Below are 26,369 nucleotides of genomic sequence, written 5' to 3' on the forward strand. Positions count from 1 at the left end.
GGCATTTTGGAGTAGCTCATGGTTGAGCCATGAGATTAGCTATTCTGGATTGGGTGTTCTGCAATGAACTGGAATTGATGAGAGCTTAAGATAAAAGCACCCTTAGGGGTAAGTGAGCATAATATGGTTGAGTTCACCCTGAAATCTGAGGAGTTCTAAAGTTGGGTAGATCAGTATTACATTACAGTAAAGGGAATTACAGTGTTAAGAACTGGATGGTCGTGCACTTTGGTAGAAGAAACAAAAGGATGGAGTACTTTTGAAATGGAGAAAAAAATCCGTAAGTCTGAGATACAAAGGGACTTGGGAGTCCTTGTGCAGGATTCCCTAATGTGTTTTTTTTTACAGGTTGAGTTGGTGGTGAGAAAGGCAAATCTGATGTTAGCATTCATTTCAAGAAGACTAGAATATAAAAGCAATGATGGAATTTTGAGGCCTTGTGAAGCACTGGCGAAGCAGTTTCAGGTCCCCTATTTCAGAAAGGATGTGCTGACATTGCAGAAGGTTCAAAAAAGGTTCACGAAAATGATTCCAGGATTGAACGGCTTGTCATATGAAGAGTGCTTTATGGCTCTAGGCCTGTATTCACTAGCCTTCAGAAGAATGAGGGGGTGATATAATTGAAACCTATTGAATGTTGAAAGGCTTTGATAGAGTGGATGTGAAAAGGATGTTTCCTATGGTGGGAAAGTCTAAGACAAGAGGACACGTCCTCAGGATAGAGGGGCGTCCTTTTAGAATGGAGATGAGGAGGAATTTCTTTAGCCAGAGAGTGGCGAATCTCTGGAATTCATTGCTTCAGGCAGCTGTGGAGGCCAAGTCTTTATGTATTTAAGGCAAAAGGGTGATAGATTCTTTTTTTTTAACTTTTTTTATTGTTTTCAAATAGTTACAGAATAAATGTGTATGAGAGAAAAAAAATGTTACCCAGCCCCCCCTCCCCTTAACCCCTCCCCCCTAACATCCCTATTAAAAAAAAGAAAGAGAAAAAAAAAGGAATGCCTGGATATTGGAGGGTCCCCACACGCTCCACGGAGTTCGTAATAACTTTAGTGTATGCATTTATTTCTTTCCCCAAGTAACCAATTATTTCATCTTCGGAGCACCTATATATTTAATCCTGTCTTTTGTAAATAAGGGCGCCAAATTTTCAAAAATGTTTCATATTTATCTCTTAAATTGTAAGTGATTTTTTCAAGTGGAATACAGCCATAAATTTCGTTCTTCCAACGATCTATACTTAGATATGATCCGATTTCCAAGTCACTGCAATAGCTTCTTGATTGCTTAGGGCATGAAGGGATATGGGGAGAAGGCAGGAGATTAGGGCTGAGAGGAAAAATAGATCAGCCACGATGAAATGGGCCAAATGGCCTAATTCTGCTCCTATATCTTATGGCCTTGTGGCCTTATAACCAACAAAATGAGAGATAAATCCCCTGATGACTGCTGTGGCATGTATTTGAAAAAATGTTGTATTCAAGCTTAACCCAATTTTCAAATACACAGAACCTTTCGAGTTGGGTGATTATATTTCAAGTCCAACACTTTTTAAAATTTCTGTGTTACTGGGCATACGAGAGTCATTTTTACATTCACTCAGATCTCCATTACATAATGTAATTTTATATATAAGATTCCTAATAATTAATTTGACATTATTTCAGATCAAAAATATTTTTCCTTGATGGAATCAAGAACTTTCACTTCTCTTTTGCAGATGAACAAGCAACAGCTCCAGACAGTTAAGGAACGATTTCAGGCTTTCCTGAATGGAGAAACACAGATTATTGCAGATGAAGCATTTTGGAATGCAATTCAAAGCTATTATGAGGTATGTGGAAAAACCTCTCAAATTGACTCTTTGGTCACTTTCTCTCCTCTCTCATGAAGCCATTCAGGTCCTCAGAAGAGTTCTTACAGATGAGGTAACACTTCACCTATGAATCTGTTGGGGTCATCTACTGTATCCGGCGCTCCTGATTGCAGTCCCCTCTACACTGGAGAAACCTGAAGTAAAGGGGGCGACTGCTTTGTCAAGCACTTCTGTTCCATCTGTAAAAAGGCAAAATTCCATCTGGAATTTCCCAGCGACTAACTGTTTTAAATCCTATCCTCTTTTCTGTTCTGACATGTCAATCCATGACTTCCTCTTCTGCCACGATAAAGCCACTCTCAAGTTGGATGAGCAACACCTCACATCCTGTCTGGGTAGCCTCCAACCCGATGGCATGAACATCGATTTCTCCTTCTGGTAATTTTTTCACCCTTCCCCTTTCCTCTTATTCTTTTCCCCAAGCTGGCCTATTATCTCTTCTCCTCACCTGCATATCTCCTCCCGCTGGTGCCCCTCCTGCTTTCCTTTCTCCTATGGTCCTCTCTTCTCTCCTATCTGATTCCTTCTATAGCCTTTTGCTTTTTCCAATTATAACCTCCCAGCTTTATACTTTATCCCCCTTCCCCCACCCATCTGGCCCTACATTACCACCTAGCTTGTCCTCTTTCCCCTTTCCCCACTTTATTCTGGCATCTTTCTCCTTCCTTTCCATTCCTGACGAAGGTTCTCAGCCTAAAATGTCAAGCGCTGGCTGTTTTCCATAGATGCTACCTGACCTGCTGTGTTCCTTCAGCATCTGCAGAATCTTTTGTATTCATCCTTATTGTTTTTGATTTCATATTTGATTTGTTATAATTTTCAAGCAATTCATCTGTGCATTTCAACATAAATATTAAGTTTTAGTACTTTCTTAAAAGTTTGCTTTTTTAAAAAAATTATACATTTCATATTGTGGTTTCCTTACACAAATCTGTGATGGAAATTATGACCCATTTACCCTAGCTAAACCACATAACCCAAGGTAGTGTCGCATTTCCACTATGACCTAGAAATAATATTGACCAAACTCATTCCTGACTGTGTGAATTTACTGTTGATTGAATGACAATATCACAATATTAAAATGGAACGACAGTAATCACAGTATTAATTGCAAAGTCCTACTTTGCTTCTGTAAATTCACTTTAATAGCAAGTTGGCCCAGATCTTCCACAGAAATATTATCCAAGGAATGTCCTCCTTGGAAATGCAACTATTTGCATCCGTGATTGGATGGAAGTTTGGGATTTGAGTATGCGGATGCAAAATTTGAATTTCTACAGAACTGAACACTTATTTTCTGATTGTGCTTTCAATGGAACCCAGAATTAAACTGAGGGATCTGCTACCTGGACCTGCTATGGATTTGATCGGGTACAAGCACAGTGAAGTGAAGGAATTCACCTGATTGGAAAATGACTGCAAGAGGGAAGAGCCTTAGCTAATTTATCTTTTTTGATTTAATGAAATGAATTTAATTCTGTCTTCCTATTTTAAAGGTTTTAAAATATTTATTTTTTAAATTAGCATTATTAATAGGTCTTTAATATTTGGGAATGTTAGAGATATTCATGAAATATCAAGTGTTTTGACAGCTAATTCTGCTGGCAGATGCTGCTTCAAAGGGGATTTGCATTTGGAATACCCTGTACTGTGTCAAGCCTCGTTGAACATTTTGGGGCTGGTTTCTCCAATGGTTTTCACAATGACAGGGCCTTCAGTGTTTTTACTGGAGAGAAGGGAAAATGTGGGCAACTCAACACTTAAAAAGTTTGGACAATTACATGACTGATTTCTTCCAAAAATTGTAAATGCAATTTAAAGTCAGTTAGTGTTGCTTCGGGGAAATTTGTAAGTATCATCAGATGGATTTCAGCGCAAGATTATAGGTAGTGAATCTTATTAAAGTGGATTAGAAAATGACTGGTTAATGAATACATGAAGGTGGATATAATTAACAGAACTGGTACTTATCAAGCATAAAACAGAACTGCAGAGGGTAGAAATAGGTCCTTATATTGGCTAAGAGTGCACTGCAGCAACATATGCATACTGAATCCTATTCTGAAATTGGGTTTCATTGAAGTTAATGGAGCTCAGTGAATGTAGTTTGCTCTGCCACATGTTTAACCAGCATATTTGATTATTTTCTGTTTCTGTCTGTAATGGTTTAATAAATGCTGTATTTGGGTCTTTACATCTGTGTGAACAACCACTAATTTTAAAAAAAACTTCACTATTTAGGAGGTGATTTATTCTACCATTTTTAGAGCTAAAATATAGGACTTAACATTGGGCTTCTTCCCCATCCTTTCCAGGCCCGACGAAGGGTCTTGCCCTGAAATGTTGACTAATGCTGTCTGACCTGCTGAGTTCCTCCAGAATTTTAAGACCATAAAGACATAGGAGCAGAATTAGGCCATTCAGCCCTTTGAGACTGCTTCACCATTTCATCGTGGCTGATTTATTTTCCGCCCATTCTCCTACCTTCTCCCTATATTCCTTCATGCCCTGATTAATCCAGAACCTATCAACCTCCACTTTAAATACAACCAATGACCTGGCTTCCACAGCTGTCTATAGCAATGAGTTCCACAGAATTCACCACCCTCTGGCTAAAGAATTTCCTCATCTCCATTCTAAATGGATGTTCCTCTTTCTGAAGCTGTACCCTCTGGTCCTCGACTCCCTCACAGCAGGAAACATCCTCCCACATCCACTCTATCAACATTCGATATGTTTCAATGAGATCCCCCTTCATTCTTCTGAACTCCATTGAGTACAGGCCCAAAGCCTTCAATTGTTGTTCATTTAATAACCCTTTCACTCCGGGAATCATTTTCGTGAACCTCCTCTGAACCTTCTCCAATGCCAGCACATCCTTTCTTAAATAAGGGGCCCAGAATTGCTCACAGTACTCCAAGTGAGGCTTCACCATTGCCTTATGAAGATTCAACATTACAGCCTTGCTTTTATATTCTAGTCCTCTTGAAATGAATGTTAACATTGCATTTGCCTTCCTCACCACCAACTCAACCTGCAAATTAGCCTTTTGGGAATCCTGCACAAGGCTGCCCTAGTCCCTTTCTGCCCAGATTTTGTGTCTGTTGTTCTGGATTTCCAGAATCTGTGGAATCTCTTGTGTTTAGGACTTAACATTTGTCTGTTTTGGAACTCCATTGCCATAGTTTGCCCATTAACAATCTGAAAGTAACCCAATGTAATTTGGTGAACTGGATTGTGCAAATCCTGGCTGTGTCTCACAGTCACCACGAAAGTCTCTCCTGTGGGTGCACTGCATGGTTTGTGTGACCCTTTCTGTGGGTCTAGAGTAGTGAGTGAACCCTGGGTGGCAGAGATGAAATAAATTAAAAATGGCATAAGAATAAAGTAATTATAAAATGAAACTCCTGTTTAAAAACACATGAAACCATGTTTATATATTTTCAATATGCATTGAATTAAACAATAATAGACAGCCTAACTTGCAAAACCTTTGATTATAAATACATATTTGTGACCCCCCCCCCCCCCCCCTTTCATGTGACGGATGCATCTCCTGTGCTGGCAAAAAAATACCTGAGTTCCAGGTACAATCTCTGCTCTGTCAGTTGGCTCAGTAACTAATAAAATCGAGTGATGAGGCCGAGGCGGTACAATTGGTCAGAAGCATCTGCATCCATCCTTCAGCACGCTCCGATCCTCGGCTCTGTAGTGTGGTGCGCAGAAGCTCATGTGCAGGATACCGTGCTGTGTGCTCTGCAGCTGCTGTATGGACTAGAGCCTCCACCTAAACTGCATAGAGTAAAATAGTCACAGCAGAGAAATTTAGTCAGGCTGAATACAAAACTCAGTACTGGAGTAGACAGTGCTTTTTGCAGACAGGGACAAGGCTTCATGGTGCTTATGCAGTCTAGGTATGTCAGCTGGTGAATACCTCCATATTCCGAGACTGCATCCTTTGAGCTTAAGTGAGTGAAGGTGAAGATTGTGATTAATGGAATAATTAGTATGAGAGGGAATGTTTACTTGAGATTGCTGGGACATTAAAAATGGAAGTGAATCTGTTATCTTCAGAGGAAATAATCTCTTTTTCAATAGCCAGATAGTGCATAGTGTCAGTCAAATATCAAATGAAGCTCCTGTGAGGAGTCTTCTGGAGTTTCAGTGCTTGTGCAGGAGGAATGGCCACTAGAGGGAAAAGCAACTGATGTGCCAAGGATTGTAATGTGAAATGTCTGTCAGTTTAGACTTGGATCCTTTGTGAGTTCAGACATGCTGCGTTGTTCTTGTACTTGAAGTATCTTGCTAAGGGAAGGTAATTAAACTAATGGCTTCACTTTTCCTTTGTTGGAAAAGTATTTTACAGTTGATCTGATTGGCTCTTTTATTGTGTACTATTTATCAAACATCAGTTGTCAATGGCTTGCACTGCTGGTTGTATTTCAAATTGTGCCACTGACTGTACAGTTAGTAAAAATGAAAATATCTTTCTTTCTTTTCAAATCTTTTTATTACTATTATTATCCAAAATAACAAGAGTACATTGAAGTAGTTAACACTTACAATGTCTCAAAGGGGGAAAAAATATTAAGGATTGAAAAATATGGTGACACAAAAAGAAAAGAAAAAAAAAACCCTACTAAAGCAAAGAAAGGTGAGGAAAATAAAAGAACCCATTAGGTGTTCAACCCCAGAGCCGTGCGTCATACAAGAAAGCTTCTAAAGATAAACATCAAACCGCCAGCAAAAAAAACTATACCAAAATTTACAATTAGATCGTTGAGGAAATCTATCAATTAACTCAAATGGTAGTAATGAGCAAATGAACCCCACCTTTTCTCAAAATCAAACATAGGTTCGAAGGTTCAACTTCTAATTTTCTCCAAACTAAGACATAACATTACTTGAGAAAACCATTGTGACAGAGTAGGAGTCGACATATCCTTCCACTTCAACAGAATGGCCCTCCTAGCTGTCAATGTAACAAACACAATAACATGTTGGTCAGACAAAGAAATACTGTGGATATTTTAAGGAATTATTCCAAAGAGCACAGTTAATTTGTTAGGTTGTAAATTAATTTTAAGTGCTTTAGAAATTGTAGAAAAAACTGACTTCCAAAACTTTTCCAGTATTGAACAAGACCAAAACATGTGTGTCTTGTTCAGAATTTCAGGATCAATTCTTCACAAAATAGTGAGCAGTCAGACAGCCAGGCAGTTTTGCTTTCTGCATTTTTAAAGTAAAATTTATTGGGAATGGGAGCTTATGAGAATTTTACAGTAATTCCCATGGTTTGCACTTATAACCTGGACACACCAGAAGAGTCGGGTAACTTAAATTCCATTAAATAAATCCAAGTTAATCAATAGAATCTAATTGTGTCCATGCCTGACTAATAGACAAGGATAGATGAAGGACAGCAGTGGATATTGTTTGCTTGGATTTTCAGAACACCTTTGACAAGGTGCTGCATATGTACTTGCTAAACAAAATAAGAGCCCATGGTATTACAGGAAAGATACTAACAATGACAGAAGATTTATTGATGGGCAGAAGGTAAAGAGTGGGAAGAAAAGGGGCCTTTTCTGGTTGACTCAAGGAGTAATGCTCTCACACTATCTCCTTTACCATAGCATTGGAGAAGATAGGAACAGAGAAGTTAGGAAAGAGTTTAATTAGAGTAAGGGGAAATATGAGGCTATCAGGCAGGAACTTGGAAGCATAAATTGGGAACAGATGTTCTCAGGGAAATGTACAGAAGAAATGTGGCAAATGTTCAGGGGATATTTGCATGGAGTTCTGCATAGATACATTCCAAAGAGACAGGGAAAGTATAGTAGGGTACAGGAACCGTGGTGTACAAAAGCTGTTGTAAATCTAGTCAAGAAGAAAAGAGCTTATGACAGGTTCAAAAAGCTAGGTAATGATAGAGATCTAGAAGATTATAAGACTAGCAGGAAGGAGCTTAAGAAAGAAATCAGAGAGCTCAAAGTGGCCATGAGAAGGCCTTGGCAGACAGGATTAAGGAAAACTCCAAGGCATTCTACAAATATATGAAGAGCAAAAGGATAAGACATGAGAGAATAGGACCAATCAAGTGTGACAGTGGAGAAGTGTGTATGGAACTGGAGGAGATAGCAGAGGTACTTAACGAGTACTTTGCTTCAGTATTCACTACAGAGAAGGATCTTGGCGATTGTAGGGATGACTTACAGCATACTGAAAAGCTTGAGCATGTAGATATTAAGAAAAGAGGATGGGCTGGAGCTTTTGGAAAGAATCAAATTGGATAAGTCACCTGGACCGGACGAGATGTACCCCAGGCTACTGTGGGAGGCATGGGAGGAGATCATTGAGCCTCTCACAATGATCTTTGCATTATTGATGAGGATGGGAGAGGTTGCGGATGTTGTTCCATTATTCAAAAAAGGGAGTGTAGAGAGCCCAAGAAATTATAGACCAGTGAGTCTTACTTAAGTGGTTGGTAAGTTGATGGAGAAGATCCTGAGAGGCAGGATTTATGAACATTTGGAGAGGCATAATATGATTAGGAATAGTCAGCATGGCTTTGTCAAAGGTAGGTCGTGCCTTACGAGCCTGATTGAATTTTTTGAGGATGTGACTAAGCACACTGATGAAGGAAGAGCAGTAAATGTAGTGTATATGGATTTCAGCAAGGCATTTGATAAGGTGCTCCATGCAAGACTTATTGAGAAAATAAGGAGGCATGGGATCCAAGGGGACATTGCTTTGTGGATCCAGAAATGGCTTGCCAACAGAAGGCAAAGAGTGGTTGTAGATGGGTCATATTCTGCAAGGAGGTTGGTGACCAGTGATATGCCTCAGGGATCTGTTCTGGGATCCCTACTCTTCATGATTTTTAGAAATAACCTGGATGAGGAGGTGGAGGGATGGGTTAGTAAATTTGCAGATGACACAAAGGTTGGGGGTATTGTGGATAGTGTGGAGGGCTGTCAGACGTTACAACGGGACATTGATAGGATACAAAACTAGGCTGAGAAGTGGCAGACGGAGATCAAGTCAGATAAGTGTGAGGTCGTTCATTTTGGTAGGTCAAATATGATGGCAGAATATAGTATTAATGGTAAGACTCTTGGCAGTGTGGAGTATCAGAGGGATCTTGGGGTCTGAGTCCATAGGACACTCAAACTGCTGCGCAGGTTGACTCTGTGGTTAAGAAGGCATACAGTGCATTGGCCTTCATTATTCATGGGATTGAGTTTAGGAGCCGAGAGGTAATGTTGCAGCTATATAGGACCCTGGTCAGACTCCACTTGGAGTACTGAGCTCAATTCTGGTCGTCTCACTACAGGAAAGATGTGGAAGCCTTAGAAAGGGTGCAGAGGAGATTTACAAGGATGTTGTCTGGATTGGGGAGCATGCTTTATGAGAATAGATTGAGTGAACTTGGCCTTTTTTCCTTGGAGCAACAGAGGATGAGAGGTGACCTGATAGCGGTGTATAAGATGATGAAAGGTATTGATCATGTGGATATTTTTACAGGGCTGAAATGGCTAGTATGAGAGGGCATAGTTTTAAGGTGCTTGGATATAGGTATAGAGGAGATGTCAGGGGTAAGTTTTTTTACGCAGAGAGTGGTGAGTGCATGGTGACAGTGGTGGAGGCAGATACGATAGCGTCTTTTAAGAGATTCCTGGACAGGTACATGGAGCTTAGAAAAATAGAGGGTTATGGGTAACCCTTGGTAATTTCTAAGGTAGGGACATGTTCAGCACAGCTTTGAGGGCCAAAGGGCTGTATTGTGCTGCAGGTTTTCTATGTTTCTTAACCAGGAGATATACTCACATTTGACACACGTGTGCTTAACTTCCAAACACATACAGGCTAGACCTTGAAATCAGTTTTCCTCACCCATGCTACGTGAACAGAGATTAAGTTACATTCACATTCAGTCATGAGACAATAAAGAAAGACAAATCAACCTTTACAATATATTGCCTTGTAGTAGAATTACTAAAAAGACTAACCTAGTAGGCTGATTATGGAAATTCCCAATCACACTATTTAGCGCTGATCAATTTACTCGCGGAAATCTAAAGCATCCACATATAAAACAGATCAAATAACTGATATTCTAGATTTTCAAACAAAAATTATTGAATTTACATGGATATTATCAAATATTGTTCACCTTTCCTCACCAAACCTAGGAAAAGCATTTGAAAGTCATCCTTTCTAGAAGATGGCAACTCTTCGTTCTACTCCACCAATGCAAAATGACATCACTGTTTTCTCTTAAAGGCACAGGCAGCTATTTTAGCATTACCAAGTGCACTTTAACAATAAAAAAAAATCAATCATCACCTGGTTGCATAAATGGCTACCAGAAACATTCCAAATGTTAAAAGGCCTGAACGGATACATTACACATGGCAAAGTTATTTCCCATGGTAGGGGAGTCTAGGTCAAGAGGGCACGACTTCATGATTGAAGGACATCCATTTAGAACGGAGATGTGGAGAAATTACTTTAGTCAGAGGGTGGTAAATCTGTGGAATTTGTTGCCATGTGTGGCTGTGGAGGCCAAGCCACAGAGTGTATTATAGGTAGAGATAGATAGGTTCTTGATTAGCCAGGGCATTAAAGGGTATGGGGAGAAGGCCGGGGAGTGGAGATGACTGGAAGAATTGGATCAGCCCATGATTGAATGGCGGAGCAGACTCGATGGGCCGAATGGCCTACTTCTGCTCTTATGTCTTGTGGTCTGAAGTTAAAATAAGTTGTGCAAAAAAAAAATAGTGAGGTAGTGTTCATGGGTTCAATGTTTTTTGCGAAATCAGATGGCAGAGGGGAAGAAGCAGTTCCTGAGTCTCTGAGTTGGTGACTTCAGGCTTCTGTACCTCCTTCCCGATGGTAGCAATAAGAAGAGAGCATGTCCTGGGTGTTGGGGATCCTTAATGATGGATGCCGCCTTCCAAAGCCGCTGCACCTTGAAGATGTCTTGGACACTTCAGAGGCTAGTACCCGTGATGGAGCTGAATAATTCTACAAGTTTATGCAACTTACTTCAACCTTGTGCAGTAGCCATCCCCCCCCCCCCCCCATACCAGACAGTGATGCAGCCTGTCAGAATGATCTCCATGGTACATTTGTAGAAGTTTTTGAGTGATTTAGTTGGCAAAACAAATCTCTTCAAACTCCTAACAAAATTTTGTTGTAATGAGTCAATGTTTCTATTACAGCATCTCTCAAATCCATGACATTCACCATCTAAGTCAGGGGTTCCCAACCTGTTTTTGTGCCATGGGCCAATACCATTAAGGAAGTGTAAGTAAGGGGTATGTGGGCCCCTGATCTAGATAGAGAAGGCCTGGTCTCACATGGGAACACCACGACAAGCAAATTTGCACCCAAATCCAACGCCACTCTCACTTGGAAAACGTCTTGCAGTTACTACATTAAAATTAGATGGTCTTGGAAGCCATGAACATTTAGGAATTGATTCACGTTAACAGTTCAGCAAGGTGGCTGAGCACTACTGTGCTAAATGCGGTAAGGATGGACGAGGAAAAAGCAGGCTTTGCCAGCAAGGCTTGAAATCCTCTAAGACCCAAATACTATGGATGAATAAAACAAAACATTCACTGAGGCAACATAACAGTAATACTTTTGAATATATTTACTCTTTGGGATATTATTTGTATTCTTTACTGCTTTGGTGTGTTGAAGGACCTTTTGCACACTTCAAGAAATTTTGGAGGAATTAAATTACATTCAGCAAGAATACATAGTCTATGAAAAAACCTACAAAGACCAGTGGATATCAAAAACTTCCAATGAACGTTCCTACATCCCTTGTGCAACATTGTGGTTGGGAGACTTGTTTGGATGCTGTCGTTGGATTTTGTGTGTATTGGAGCAGTGAAAATTATGTACACTTCAGGCTTGCTCAGTCTCACGTACAAATCTCTTTTCAAGAGCTTTATTGCCAAGAACATCAATTGACTACAGTTTATTTATCTTTCTTGTTTAGAAACAAGAGCCAATTTGTATTAATACCCATTTTAAATCTCTTCATCGGTAATATGTGGATCATCATAAAGTGCACAAAGATTACCCACACATTTCAACCTGGATTGTGATTTACAAGTGCAAGAACATGGCAACGTCTGATCAAAAAGCTAGTTCAAATAACTAGAGCAAAAAGCTGCAAAAACAGTTTGCATCTACAGTTCAGAAACATTTTCCCTCTACTTGTATAAAGAACATGAATTTCATCCTCAATTTAATGTATCCATGTATGCATGTTTTATTCATAGATTCCTTGTTTCTCTTTGAAAAAGATATCAACTGCAAACACAGTTGTCCTCCCACTCCCTCTACATTTTTCAGCTGTGCGATGCTTCTGGTTTTGTCAGGAATCCAATAGGTAGGATTCAGAGTGTATAACATGTGGTCACTCATGATTTTGGTGCATCTTTTTGTACGTTGTGACAGCTGTCATTCAAGGTTGTGTCCATAGTTATTGTTGAAGTCAGCCTTGGTTGCTTTGAGATTAGTCATGTTTTACAAACATCTGTGAACAAGAAATTTTTTGGAGTGAAAGTTAGGAATGGTTTGATTCAGATGGTAAATTCAGAGTATAAGGGTTAGTATGACATAGTTTCCATGGTAAATATACAGGAAATGTAAGAGGCAAAAACTGACAGAGATATTGAAAGAAGCCATTTTGGAATGATGTGACCCTTTTGAGAGGCAGATAAATACTCAATTTTTACTAAGTGTGTCCTTTAGCAACATTGTAATACAATTGTGTTTTAAGTAATCCTGCTATAGATCAGAAGACAAATTCCCTTGTGCTGCCTTCCTGCTGTGAATCATGACACTATAGTGGTCTCACTGAGCTGATGACATAGATACCAGTTTCTTCTTTCCCTTCCCTCTGAGAGTGTTGATTTCTTGCTGAGAAATGTGATTAAGTATGTGAAATGTTCCTTTCTGTTCAATGCAATACATACATCCGTCTCAATGGTAAGAATTATGGAAAAGGACATCTCAACCACCCCAGATAACAATATCTATAGATGCCATGGCAGGAGACAACAGAAAATTTGGTGAATGTTTCTCATTAATAACCCAAGACATTGGAAAAATTACAGTTCTATTTCCAGAGTGGTTGGAATAAATGATGCAATGCATTGACTGAGTCTTGACCTTTTGTGGCTTATTGACCCATATAGGGCAGATCCTGGCCTATATCTTATTATTGTCACCCCTGCCAGCTCCGTGACCTAACAAATCATTTGAGGCCCAAGATCCTACTGGTACAGGTGGAATGTGCCTGTTCACTATTCATTTCCCTCCATAGATGCTGCCTGACCTGCTGAGTTTCTCCATCATATTGTGTTGCTCAAGATTTCCAGCATCTACAGAATCTTTTGTGTAAACAAATAAAATGCAGCTTTTAAATTGGATATCAAATGATGGAGAACGGGATCCCACCCACAGACCAATCTGTTGGACCAGACAGCTTGTACTGTCTGAAGGCTTTTCACTATTTTTGTGATCAGAGGTATTTGAAAACAGCTGATTTAAAAAAAATGTTTAAGAGGCTTATTTAAAAGTAAACAAACATTAAACAATTAAAAACATGAATATATATATTCAATTAAAGGAGCATAAATAAAAATGTATTCACAAAGGCTCTGGGCCTGAAATACCAACTGTTCACTATTCGTTTCCCTCCATAGATGCTGCCTGACCTGCTGAGTTTCTCCATCACATTGTGTTGCTGAAGATTTCCAGCATCTGCAGAATCTTTTGTATAAACAAATAAAACCCAGCTTTTAAATGAATGATGGCATTCAAGTACAAAGTGTGATGGGTCTTCGATTTACTGATCTATAGAGTTCCTCAACAGTGAACAGGGCAGAGCATGAGGTCCGGTGTTTGTGCTTTAGACCTCCCCCTTTTTCCCAGCTTCCATCTTGCAGCATTTGGAAATGGAGACCCAGAGTCCTTTGGCAATGTACATTGCATTTAGCTGGGGCTTTTGAGCAGATTCACTAACTAGCCACCAGCATGACCTGGCCGATTGGAACTTTCAGGAGTCTTGCCATTGCAGCTACTAACCTAGGATATTCTACCAACATCTACCAATCCATGTCTTCTGCTCCTACCAGAACAGCAAGAACATGAGGCACCACCACTAAGAGGCTGTCCTCCAAGTTGCACATCACCCTGATTTGGAAATATATTGGTATCCCTCCATTGTCAAGGGTGGATTATTTAATGAGATTGACAATAGCTGAGAAGAACAAAAAAAGAAAAAAAAAACACTTGTATCAGACATTGAGAGTTCAGTGATCTGAGCTGTCTTTCAGAATAATTGGAGAATTATTTTCTGTCCTGGACAATATTTATCTCCAAACAACACATAAAAGCAAATTATTTGTTCTCTGTTTGTTGTTGTTTCTAAATTTGCTCCCATGCATCCTCTATTTAAAATAGTGACTACAGTTCAAAAATACTTCTTGTAATTTCTATAAAAGAGAATTCCCTGGTGCATTATTGTTTTCCTATTTCTGTCAGCCATTTCATTGAAACTTAGGGTTCTAAGTCATACCCTGTACTCGGTGAACTTAAGCCAGCAGGGAAAATGTGATTTATCCACCCCAGGAGTGTAATGTTGGACAGAACACATTAAAAATTAGTTTCTTTAGAAATTTTTTTCCAGATTTTAAAATGGAAATCTATTGGCATTAATAGGCTTCATTAAAGAAAGGTTTATTGCTCACAGATACAGAACTTTGATGTCCTTTAGAAAGCTTAATCATTGGTTATAAGTTTACACCATCATTTAACTTAATGGTTCTTGGGTAATGTGTGGCTTACTAGATATTTATTTGTATGTGGAACGAGCTGCCAGAGAAAGTGGTTGAGACAGGTAATGTCCATTAGTGATATCTAAAAAGCTCTTGGACAGGTACAAGGATATAAAAGGTTAAAAAATATGTGATCCTGTAGCACAGTTTGAGATTGGTGGGTAAAACATTGTGGGGCATCACTGAGTCATGGATAAAAGAAGATCATAGTGGGAGCTTAACATCCTGGGATGCACATTGTATCAAAAGGGCAGAGGTGGTGGGGACTCTGCTTGTAAAAATTGAAATCAAATCCTTAGAAAGAGGTGACATTAGATTTGAAAATGTAGAATTCTTGTCAGTAGACTTAAGATTCAGCAAGGGCAAAAAGTCACTAATGGGAGTTATATACAGTCCTCCAAATATTAGCCAGGATGTGGGATGCAAATTACGATGGGAGATAGAAAAGGCATATCAAAAGGACAATGTTGCGATAGTCACGGGGGATTTGAATATGTAGGTAGATTGGGAGAATCAGGTTGGTGCTAGATCCCAAGAGAGGGAATTTGCAGAATGCTTACGAGATGGCTTTCTGGAGCAATTGAGCCTACTGGGGGAAAGGCAATTCTGGTTTGGGTGTTGTATGATGAACCAGATTTGATTAGGGAGCTAAAAGGTAAAAGAACCTTTCTGAGGCAGTGATCATAATTCCTCTTGCAGATTGAGAGGCAGAAGATATGTCTGTATTACAGTGGAGTAAAGGGAATTGCAGAGGCTTGAGAGAGGAGCTGGCCAAAGTTAATTGGAAGGGGACACCTGCTAAATACTACATGTACTCGTTTTGTATTTGTGCCACTCTTGGTTCTATGTAATACCAGAAATATTAATCTTTAGGAGAAGAGCATTGGGGTTAAATCTTCAATTGTCTAGAGACTTAATTCAGGTGCAAGCAGGAAGGCTGTTCGGGGATAGAGCCTGTGTTACAGTCAATTTTCTGCGACGGGGTCTAAATAGAGCTCATTTGTATGTATCAGCGTAGCTTCACTTCAGTGTGCTATGATGCATAGATTGTGAGGGCAAACGGGGCTTGCAGGCACAACTTATGTAAGTTTTCTTGTTTTCTACAGCATCTGAAAGATTACTCAGCTCACACTTGCACAAGGGAATGTTTAACTGCTGGACACAAATACGTCCTTGTCCCAAGTGACAGTATCAATATATGTATATAGGTTTTAAGAAGACCGCAATAACTGGGGAAACATTTCGACTTGTGAGGCTGATTAAGACAAGAGCATCAGACATAAGATCAAAACTAATAATGCAAAAAACAGAGGACTTGCCCAGGTGTGTAAAAGTGAAGGCTAAAGAAACATAGAGCAACAAAGAAGAGAAAGTCTGCAGATGCTGGAAATCAAAATAACACAAAATGCTGGAGGAACTCAGCAGGCCAGGCAGCATCTAATGAAACGAGTAAACGGTCGACATTCTGGCCGAGACCTTTCACTCTCCTGATGAGGGCTCTTGGCATGAAAAGTCCACTGTTTACTCTTTTCCTCAGAGCAGCAAAGAACAGAAGAAAATGTTGATGAAATTAATTTAGTAGCATGCACCAGTTCTACAACTGACCTGTTAAATGTGTTGCACATTTGATGTGTCTTAACTCAAAGAAATACCGACCATGAAAGAAAATCAGACTGAAATATAAATGGGTAATGTTGGGAAAATCAGCAAGTGGCATCTGTGGAAAAAGAAACAGAGTTAGAGTTTAAGATTGAATACCCTTAGCTATGGTTATTTTTTGTTATGAATTAACTCCAGAATATAAAGCCTACTTAATTTATGAAAGCGCTATAAAAGGAATCATGAATTTAAAAATGGATATTCATCACATTCTGTGGAAAGTAAAACTGTACCCACTGCATCACCTGGAATTCTGTATGCTGTTAAGTGGTTGAGATATTAAGGGATTCCTTGCTAAGTTTATTATTTTTTATTTAATGCTAGTCTGATATATTGATTAATTTGTAACACTCTTGCCTTAATCTAAGGCTATGGATTCAAATCCCACAGCAAAGATTTAAGCATGTTGACATTTCAGTGTAATGCTAATAGAAGTGTTAGAACCACAGTGGGAGGAATCTGAGATCACTGACCTCCTGTCCCAGACCATACCGTTTTCAGTCAGTATTACTTGGGGGGCAGTGTCCTGTTTAAGAGGCCAGCTCACAGCACAATGGTGTGGCCCAGTGAGGCAAAGTGCAATGCAGGGCCTTGCTCAGGACAACTACTCATCCTTCTTGGGCAGCCTTTTATGGCTGAGGAGAATTATTCCACTCCATTGCTGTGGGTTCTGAAGAATCCTATCTGGGATTTTGGGGCATTGTGCACTCCTTCTCCTTTCACGTTGTTATGTATTTAATATTTCAGTAACTTTGTAACTATATTGTTGATTGCAGAGTCAAGTAGCTGAACTAAGGAAATTGTCTGAGAATAGACATTCAGTGATGGGCATAATGATGCACTGAGACATCATTTAGTTTGTGGAAACTTACACGGAAACAATCAAAAATGGCTCCTAACTGAAGCATAACTCAAATTTGAAAGAGCAGTAGGTATTTCTGTATCAACGAAAGCATCAAACAGAGATGCAATTAAGTTGCCGTCAGGAATGAAAGTGAGCGTGAACAAAACGGTAACGTCTAGACAAAAGCCTGCCTAAATGAACAAATTGTGCTACCGTTGTGACAGGGGCTCACATACACCAGGCCGATACAGGGTGAAAGGTGAAATTTGTAGAAAATGCAACAAAGTAGGATACATACAAAGAGCATGTCAGGCAGTCAAAACAAAAGGACAGCACAGGGAAGAGGACAAGATAAAGTCAAGCTGCAGTTTCAAAAAGCACTAATCTGCATGCTATTGATGAAAACTCTGATAGTGATGAGATTGACACAAGACTGTGTGGCCCTGATATTTATGTGAAACCTACCAAGAGACAAGCAATATAGTTTACACCAAACGTTAGCAGCAAATTAATTAAAATGGAATTGGATGCTGGCTTGGCTGTTTCAGTCATTCCACAAAATTAGTTTGAACAGCATTTCAAAGATCAAAGAACTGAATCCTGCTGATATCAAATTAAGAACTTGTAATGCCGAAAAGATAACTTCTGTGGGAATCATATTCAAAATCTTAAGGCGGTGTTAAAAAGATTTGAAGATTATGGGGTCCAAGCACAATGCAACAAGTGTGAATTCTTTGAAATGAGCATCACTTACTGTGGTCACACCATTGATGCACAAGATTTACACAAGTATGATGAGCCAATTCAAGCAGTTGTGGGTGCCCCAAAGCCAAAAGTACATGTCACAGTTGTGGTCCTTTTTAAGGATTTGTCAACTACTATAAGAGATTCCTGCCAAACCTGGCTACTGACCACTCCTTGAACTCACTACTACAAATCAGAAAGACATGACAATGGACAAAGCAATGTGAGGTGGCTTTCCAAAGCGTAAAGGAACTGGTGATGTCAGACACTACTCATGCATCATCCAGTGAAGCTTGCCTGTGAAACCTCGCCTTATGGTACAGGTGCAATCATGCCACTTGTTATGAGTGATGGAAGTGAACACCCTATAGCCTTTGCATGACAGCCCCTTACTGCTACATGAAAAATTACACACAAATTGACAGATAGGCTTTACCCTCATAACTGATCTTCAACTACTAGTGTTCATTCTCAATCCACAGAAGGGCGTTCCACTAACAGCAGAAGCATGAATGCTGCAATGGACTTTAACTCAAGTTTAAGAGAACAACTAATCATGGAAATACTGGTGGATTGTCCTATTTACCCTTGGAAATGGAAATATCTAAAAAATTTACAGAAGTGAGCATTCCTCTTGACGTTTTCTCCTTAATGCAAAAGTCTCCCCATTAAGGCAGAAATGATCCAAAGAGAAACTAGAAGACCCTGCTCTTTATCAGGTCTACATGATGACCCAAAATGGCTGGAATCTGCAGCAGAAATCTCAGTACCACAATTTTTACCAGCGCCAGGGTGAACTTGCCCTTGATGGTAGTGGCCTTCTGTTGGTGTACCTTCCAAGCTGAGAGCTAAAGTGTTGGAGAAATGACATGCTGGTAATCAAGTTGTGGTCATAATGAAAGCCTTGGTTCAAAGCTTTGGTGGCTTTGGATAGATCAGCAGATCAAGTGCCATGCACTGTTCAGCATGCTAGCACACTCAGAAGAAAGGTGTCTAGAGCTGACAGGACCACTTCCTGCAGTCCCTGAGTAAACCCTACAACCACAGCTAAGGCGGCCCCAGGAACTGAGATTGTCTCACAGCCATTAGTCTCTCACTGCCAAGGAAAGTGACCCCCCCCCCCCCTTTTGTCAGGAAACATGTTATGCCACAAGATTAAGAAATCCTCCACAGCGATTAAATCTTTAGCAACACACACTAAATGCTAGAGGAACTCAGAAGGCCAGGCAGCATCTATGGAAAAGAGTACAGTCAACGTTTCTGGCTGGATTTCCAGCATCTGCAGATTTTCTCTTATTTGTGATTGTCTTTACTAGGTTGTGAATGTCTGTCGTAGTTGTATTGTAAGGTATACTGTGTGCATTCTTGATTAAGTTAGAATTTATAGCTAAGCAGAGAGGAGTGTTGTGCATATTTAATATTTCAGTAATATTTGAGTAATATTGTAAATACATAATTTGATTAATAAATCATTAAATAATTCATTAAGGGTTAAATGTAAAAGCACATGAATGGCATAGAGTACATCATCACACCATCTCATCATAAGTGCATGCCTCACTTTAAAAAGTAAGAAACAAAGTGTACACATTCTCCAGGTCTCCCCTTGTTTTTCTTTCAATTAGATTTATGTATTGGAATTACAAAATGTAACACACATGACCTCCATATGCTCTTCTTGGAGGGACTCTCACATTCTTTGTCTGCATTTTGAGTGTTCGTTGACCAGGGGTTCCCACAAGCAGGAGAGAAAGTTAAATTTTCTCAGGAAGACTTTGTTGAATTGCTTTCTCTGTCTCACTGGAAATCTTTGTCCAGATAGAGCTTGGAGCAAATTGCTTGTTTCAAGACTCAGTTGGCAATCTTGAAGACAATATAATCTGTTCACCAGAACTAGCTGAGCATGATCACACCTTCAGGGCTTGGGAGGTCAACTAGATAATGTTTATTTCCCTATTCTGACAATGCGTTTGAAGGATGTTGTTGGTAGTACTGCTCTATTTCTTTGAGATGCTTACAAGGTATTGTCAGTGCCTGTGAATGTGGAGGAGGTTGTGGATCACTGCTGCCCATCAGACTACAAATAAGGTGGTGTGAGACCTTGGTCTTCACTCTTCATTTGGCTGAAGACTGCATTGGCACATTAGAGTCAGTGGTGAATTTGGTTATTAAAGTCTGTCTTAGCTGAAATATGGCTCCTGAAGTTATGGATTCCAAGAGCTTTGATTGACATCTTTGTTTTTGGGCAGGACTGGGTTATGTGGCTCATAAGGGTGGGCATGTATCCTTTGTGTAAGTTCCACAATCTTGTAAGTGAAGTGTTATGAATGTACCACAGCTCTGAGGGGCCGAAGGGTGCGGGGGTAGCCCCCTCCTTTGTGAGAATCGCAAGATCACTATTGAGTCAATTTAGGAGACACAGGAAATGAGAGAAAGACATGCAGAATCCACAAAAGGGTTAGAATGTGTCCTGGCCTCCGAAAGGCGGACCCATTGATACCGGCTATTGTCTCTTGGAGACGGACTTGTGTATTGCATCCTGTACGATGCCATCAAAGCCCCAGGCAATGAACCAAGGAGGAGGTTGGTGGAGGGATTGCATCATCCCCAACCTGATTGACACCTGAGACCCTGTGAGTCAGGATAAAAAGAGGGTCTGTGGGAACAGCCCCTCAGATGCACCAGAAGAAACGCTAGCGATCCCGTAATAGCGAAAGCCGGTGGAAGGCCACGTGCATCCGCTTCCATTTGCCCGGAATCGGTGACCTTTGCCACGGAAAAACGGTTTTTAGCTAACAACGGGGAACTCAACTCTCAACGACTCTCGAAGGATTGACATCATAAACAGAATGGGCAAGTTTTAACCCGTCTCTCTCTCTCTCCAACAATTGCCACACAGGGTCCCCAACGGCGGCAGCCTGTATGAACTGAACGAACAATATATTTCCATCGGACAATTCATTATCCCCTAGACAACGATACAGCTTATTTCTTATTGATTATTATTATACCCGCGGTTTTATATTTAGTATTGACGACGTATATTATCTGTGTGTTTGCATTGATATTATTTTTGTGTATTTCTATCAATAAATACTGTTAAAAATAGTACCATCAGATTTCAACGGACCTCTCTATCTTTGCTGGTAAGTGACCTAGTTACGGGGTACGTAACAGAAGGTAAAGCAGCAGATATTGATGGATCAAAGCCTCCAAGTGTACATATCAGCAAATGTTGCAAATTGATGAGTGAGACACTGATGGTTGTATGGTTTCTCCTTTGTTCTGTGGGAATCTTATTGGAGGGAAAGTGCAACAAAAAGATAAACATGATCAGTGTAGCAATACAGTTTTACTCCAGTTTATACTGGGACTAGCTCTGTTATGGGGATCGTAATTTGTACTTCATTCTTCAGTTGATGAAGAATGGAGGTGAATTACTTCAGACAGCTAACTTTTGGAGCCACTCTTCATAACCCATCCTGTATGATGGTGTGGAATTATTTTTCTAAGGTATGTTTATTTCTAATCTTTGTGGTATAGAATGTAGAAATCTACAGCACATTACAGGCCCTTCAGCCCACAATGTTGTGCCGACCATGTAACCTTCTCTAGAAACTGCCTTGAATATCCTTACCACATGGCCTCTATTTTTCTAGGCTCCAAGTACCTATCTAAGAGCCTCTTGAAAGGCCCTATTTTATCCGTCTCTGCCACCGTCACTTGAAGTGCTTTCCACACACCCTTCACTACTTGTGTGAAAAACTTACCTCTGACATTCTCCTTGTACCCAATTCCAAGCACCTTAAAACTATGCCCGCATGTGTTAGTCATTTCAACTCTGGGAACAAGTCTCTGGCTATCCACACGATCAATGCCTCTCATCCTCCAAGGAGAAAAAGCCAAGTTCACTCAATCTATTCTCATAAGGCATGCTCTCCAATCAAGGCAACATCCTTGTAAATCTCCTCTGCATTCTCTATAATAAGCGCCCATAGGACAGAACCCTTATTGCAATTATGGAAGGAATTCTTTGGCTACAGGAATGAGACAGTTGTAAAGGATTCCAACAGTTACTTTCCTTGATACGGGGGCAAGATGAAGAAAATGATGTCATGAATTTGCCATAGAATGTAGAACAGGCCTTGTCTGTGCTGACCCTGACACCAGTCTAACTAATCCCATCTGCATGCACCTATCAAATAGCAACAGTGCTTCCCTCTCTCTCAACAGCCGGTTCATTCATTGTAATTGGCTGCTGCACTTCAGCAGGACTCTATCTGGTGGCGGTCTAGAGGGTGATTGTCACAGCTTGAGACTTGAGCTATCAGCTGGTTGATACTGGGTTGTTGGTGAAGCTCACTGTCAGTATGCAGCTGCCCCAGTGCTGGTGCTGTGCCCAGCAGAACGAAGCAACTGGGCAACATCTTGGAATAACCTGGTTATTGGCAGATCTTCCTCATTAAATTAATCTTTCCTCCAAGGAAAAGGAAAAAATACATGATGCCCTATTTTAAAATTGGTGTCCTGGCTAAAACTCATTCCTCAATGATATGTGCAAATAGCTTTCCACATCACTAATGGAGGAACAGGTGCATGAAGACACACAATCAACATTTTAAGGAACAATTTCTTCTCCTCTATCATCAGTTTTATGAACAATGATCCCATAAATGTTACCTCGTTTTTTTTGCTCTCTCTTTGTACTACTTATTTAATTTTACATATAAACAACAAAACTGCAAAACAATAAATTGCACGACATGCGTCAGCGATAATAAATCTAAATCTGATTCTGATTCACTTGTTGAGTTTGTGTAAAGTGCTTATAAACAAACTTTTCTTAAAACTCTGGATTTTCTGAATATCTGTGATTGTTTGGAAGCAGAGAGTGTTTGAGAAAAAGCAGCTGCTCCTGTGTGCAGAAGGCACTTATTTTGAAATAATGATGTGATGCTCTTTATGGTTGTAAGCTGATGGAGTGTGTCACAAAGTAATTATCCATTCATTAAAATATTCCGCGCATATTTCTGGAATGGTGCTGTTTCATGACAGAAGTAAACAATGCTTTTCATTGATCTGAAGTAAAATGATCGTGGGTAACACTTAAGATAAATTCAGAGCTTTCTACAGCATAGATCTTCTGAAGTCTATTACAATTTTTTTATTTGCAGTAATTATGTCATCTGAAGAACATAACAAGCAGTTTCTGTAGCAGCTGTAAATAGACATTTCTGTGTTGTACAGTTTCTCGTTCTAGAATGTTTGTTCAGTCTTTACGTTTTGTAACTGGCCTTTTGCTGGATAGGAGCCTTACAACTGCTGCAAGTGTAGAGAGATGATAGAATGGTCTTTTTTTCTGTACTCTGTCCTCATTTAGCCAATTAATTTTTGCTTCTTATTGAGTGGTATAGCAAAGAAACACTGATCATTTTGCCCATCTGTACTCATCCCATTTGTCCATATTAGGACCATATCCATCTATGCCTTGTGCTTGTCTAAATGCCTCCTAAATGTCATAATTATATCTGATTTCAGAACCTCCTCTAGACGTGTGTTTAAAATATCACCCAATCTCTGTAAATAAAAAATAAATGCTTCCCTTCTCTGTTTTATGGCTCCAATTTGGAAGATTATACTTATGCCCATTTTTTTAATGCCTCTACCCTGGAAAAAATTTTTGACCATCTATGTTATCTATGCTTCTCATAATCTTACAGTATACTTCTATCAAGTCATCCATTAGCCTTCCCTGCTCGTTGGAAACCAAGTTCAGCCTAAACAATCTGCCCCTCACCTCTACTCACCCATGGTAGAGACAACATCTCAAAATTAAAGGTAGATTTATTATCAAAATACATATATATCATCATGTACAGTCCTGAACTTCATTTTCTTTTGGGCATTCTGAGTAAATACAAATAAACAACAAAAAAGCAAAATAATAAGAATAAATAAATAAGCAACAAATATCAAGAACTTGATATGAAGAGTCATTGAATGTGAGTACACAATTTAAAACTTCTGGAGGTGTACATCTAGTACAAATTCTTATGGTCCCAGAACACTTCATACACAATCAGGAAAGCTCACCAACACCTCTATTTTCTGAGGAGGCTGAAGAGAGCAGGTCTACAACAGCCATACTCACAGATGTGCAGATCATTCTGACAAGCTGCATCACTGTATGGTACGGAAACTGACTATCTACAACAGATAGTCAAAAAATTGCCCTACATAGCAGAGGCACCTGTCTACCTGTCATCAAGAATATGTATACAGAAATATGCCAAAAAAAGGGTTAGTAACTTCATGAAGGATCCCACCCACCCCACTCATCGACTCTTGGCCCCACTCCCATCAGGGAGGAGGCTACATAACATACAGGCCAGGACTACCAAACTCAAAAACAGTTACTTTCTCCAAGCAGTAAGCCTGATCAAAACCTCCACTCACTAACCCACCATTCCACATCCCTAACCACCACTGATTCATCATATCCTGTCAGTCACCTTATGTACAGACCTAAGAAAATCTGCAGATGCTGAAATCCAAGCAACACACACAAAAGGCTGGAGGGACTCAGCAGGCCAGGCAGCAACTATGGAAAAGAGTAAGCAGTCGACAATTTGGGCTGAGACCCTTCGTGAGGACACTCGTGACCTAGTGTCACTTTATGGACATAAAATCAATGTCGATAGGCTCTCATGTATTTGTATTTGTTTTGTTCATTTAATTATTACTGTTTCTTGTTGTGTTTTTTTTGTGTTGCATCTGATCTGGAGTAACAATTATTTCTTTCTACTTTACACTTGTGTACTAGAAATGATATTAAACGATCTTGAACCTTGACCAGCAGGAGTGGGTCCTGGGCCCCTTAAACCTTGTTCCTAATGGCTGCAGTGAGAAGAGAGCATGGTCTGGATTGTAAAGGTCTCTAATGATGGATGTTGCTTTCCTCCAACAGTGCTCCATGTAAATGTGCTCAGTGGTAGGGAGGGCTTTACCCATAATGGACTGGGCCATATCCAGTCATCTTTGTAGGATCTTTTGTTCAAGGGCATTAGTGTTTCCATGCCAGGCTGTGATGTAGCCAGTCAATATATTCTCCACCACACATCTATAGAAGGTAGTCAAAGTTTTAGATGTCATGCTGCAAGCTCATAATGAAGTTGAGGCACTGTCGTACTTTCTTTGTAATTAAACTTGCGTGCTGGGCCCTGGACAGGTCCTCTGAAATGATAACACTGAGGAATTTAAAGTTGCTTATCCTCTCCACCTCTGATTCCTCAGTGAGAAGTGACTCATGGATCTTTGGTTTCCTCCTCCTGAAATCAATAATCTGCTCCTTCATCTTGCTGACATTGAGTGAGAGCTTGTTGCTGTGGCGCCACTCAGCCAGATTGTCTGTTTTCCTCCTATATACTGATGTATCACTGCCTTTGATTTGGCCAATGACAGACTTAAATATGGCTTTGGGGCTCAGAAGTATAAAGTGAGTAGAGCAGGGGGCTAAGAACACAGCCTTATGGTGTACCTGTGCTGATGGTGATTGTAGAGGAGATGTTATTGCCAATCTGAACTGACTGTGATTTGCAATTGAGGAAATCATGGATCCATAAGGCACAAGGAAGTATTGAGGCCTAGGTCATAGAGCTTATTGATTAGTTATGAGGGGGTGATAGTATTGAATCCCGAGCCAATGAGGAGTGTTCTGATGTATGCACCTTCACTGTCCAGATGTCTGGTGTTGAACGGAGAGCCAATGAAATGGCATCTGATGTTGACCTGTTGTGACAGTAGGCAAATTAGAATAAATTCAAGTCACTCCTTAGGCAGGAGTTGATAAGTTTCAAAGCACTTCATCACAGTGGTTGTAAATGCTACTGGACAATAGTCATTGAAGCAGGTTACTACGTAGGTGCTGGTATAATTGAAGCCTGCTTGAAGCAGGTGGGTACCTCAGATCCAAAGCCAGAGGTTAATGATATCAGTAAACACTCCAGCCAGTTGGTCAGTGCAGGTCTTCGGTATGCAGCCAGGTATCCCGTCTGGGCTTTATGTTTTCTGTGGATTCACCCTCCTCATGTCAACCTCAGTGACTGAAATCACAGAGTCATGGAGGGCTGTGGGAGGTCTCGGATGTACCTCAATGTTTTGATGGTCAATCTGAGCATAGAAAGCATTGAGCCCATCCGAGACTGGAACCTTGTTGTCACCTATGTCACTTGGTTTCACTTTGTAGGAGGTGATGGCATTCAAACCCTGCCACAGCTGTTGAGCATCGAGTGATTGAAGTTTGCTCCAGAATATCTTTTCACATGTAGGATGGCTTGTTGAAGATTGTACTTGGACATCTTGTGTGTTACTTGAT

General features: G+C 40.1%; 1 protein-coding gene across 13 annotated transcripts in view; it reads left to right on the forward strand.

Annotated features, from left to right (window-relative positions):
- cadps2 (Ca++-dependent secretion activator 2) overlaps positions 1 to 26,369 on the forward strand; it is a 669,949-nt gene that overhangs the window by 157,012 nt on the left and 486,568 nt on the right. For all 13 annotated transcript variants that reach the window (XM_073059126.1, XM_073059121.1, XM_073059123.1 and 10 more), the window contains exon 2: positions 1,721 to 1,834. In XM_073059126.1, the coding sequence (XP_072915227.1) occupies positions 1,721 to 1,834 (114 nt within the window). The remainder of the gene's footprint in view (positions 1 to 1,720; positions 1,835 to 26,369) is intronic.

Source organism: Hemitrygon akajei, chromosome 10, assembly GCF_048418815.1.
Source record: "Hemitrygon akajei chromosome 10, sHemAka1.3, whole genome shotgun sequence".
Classification (NCBI taxonomy): domain Eukaryota; kingdom Metazoa; phylum Chordata; class Chondrichthyes; order Myliobatiformes; family Dasyatidae; genus Hemitrygon; species Hemitrygon akajei.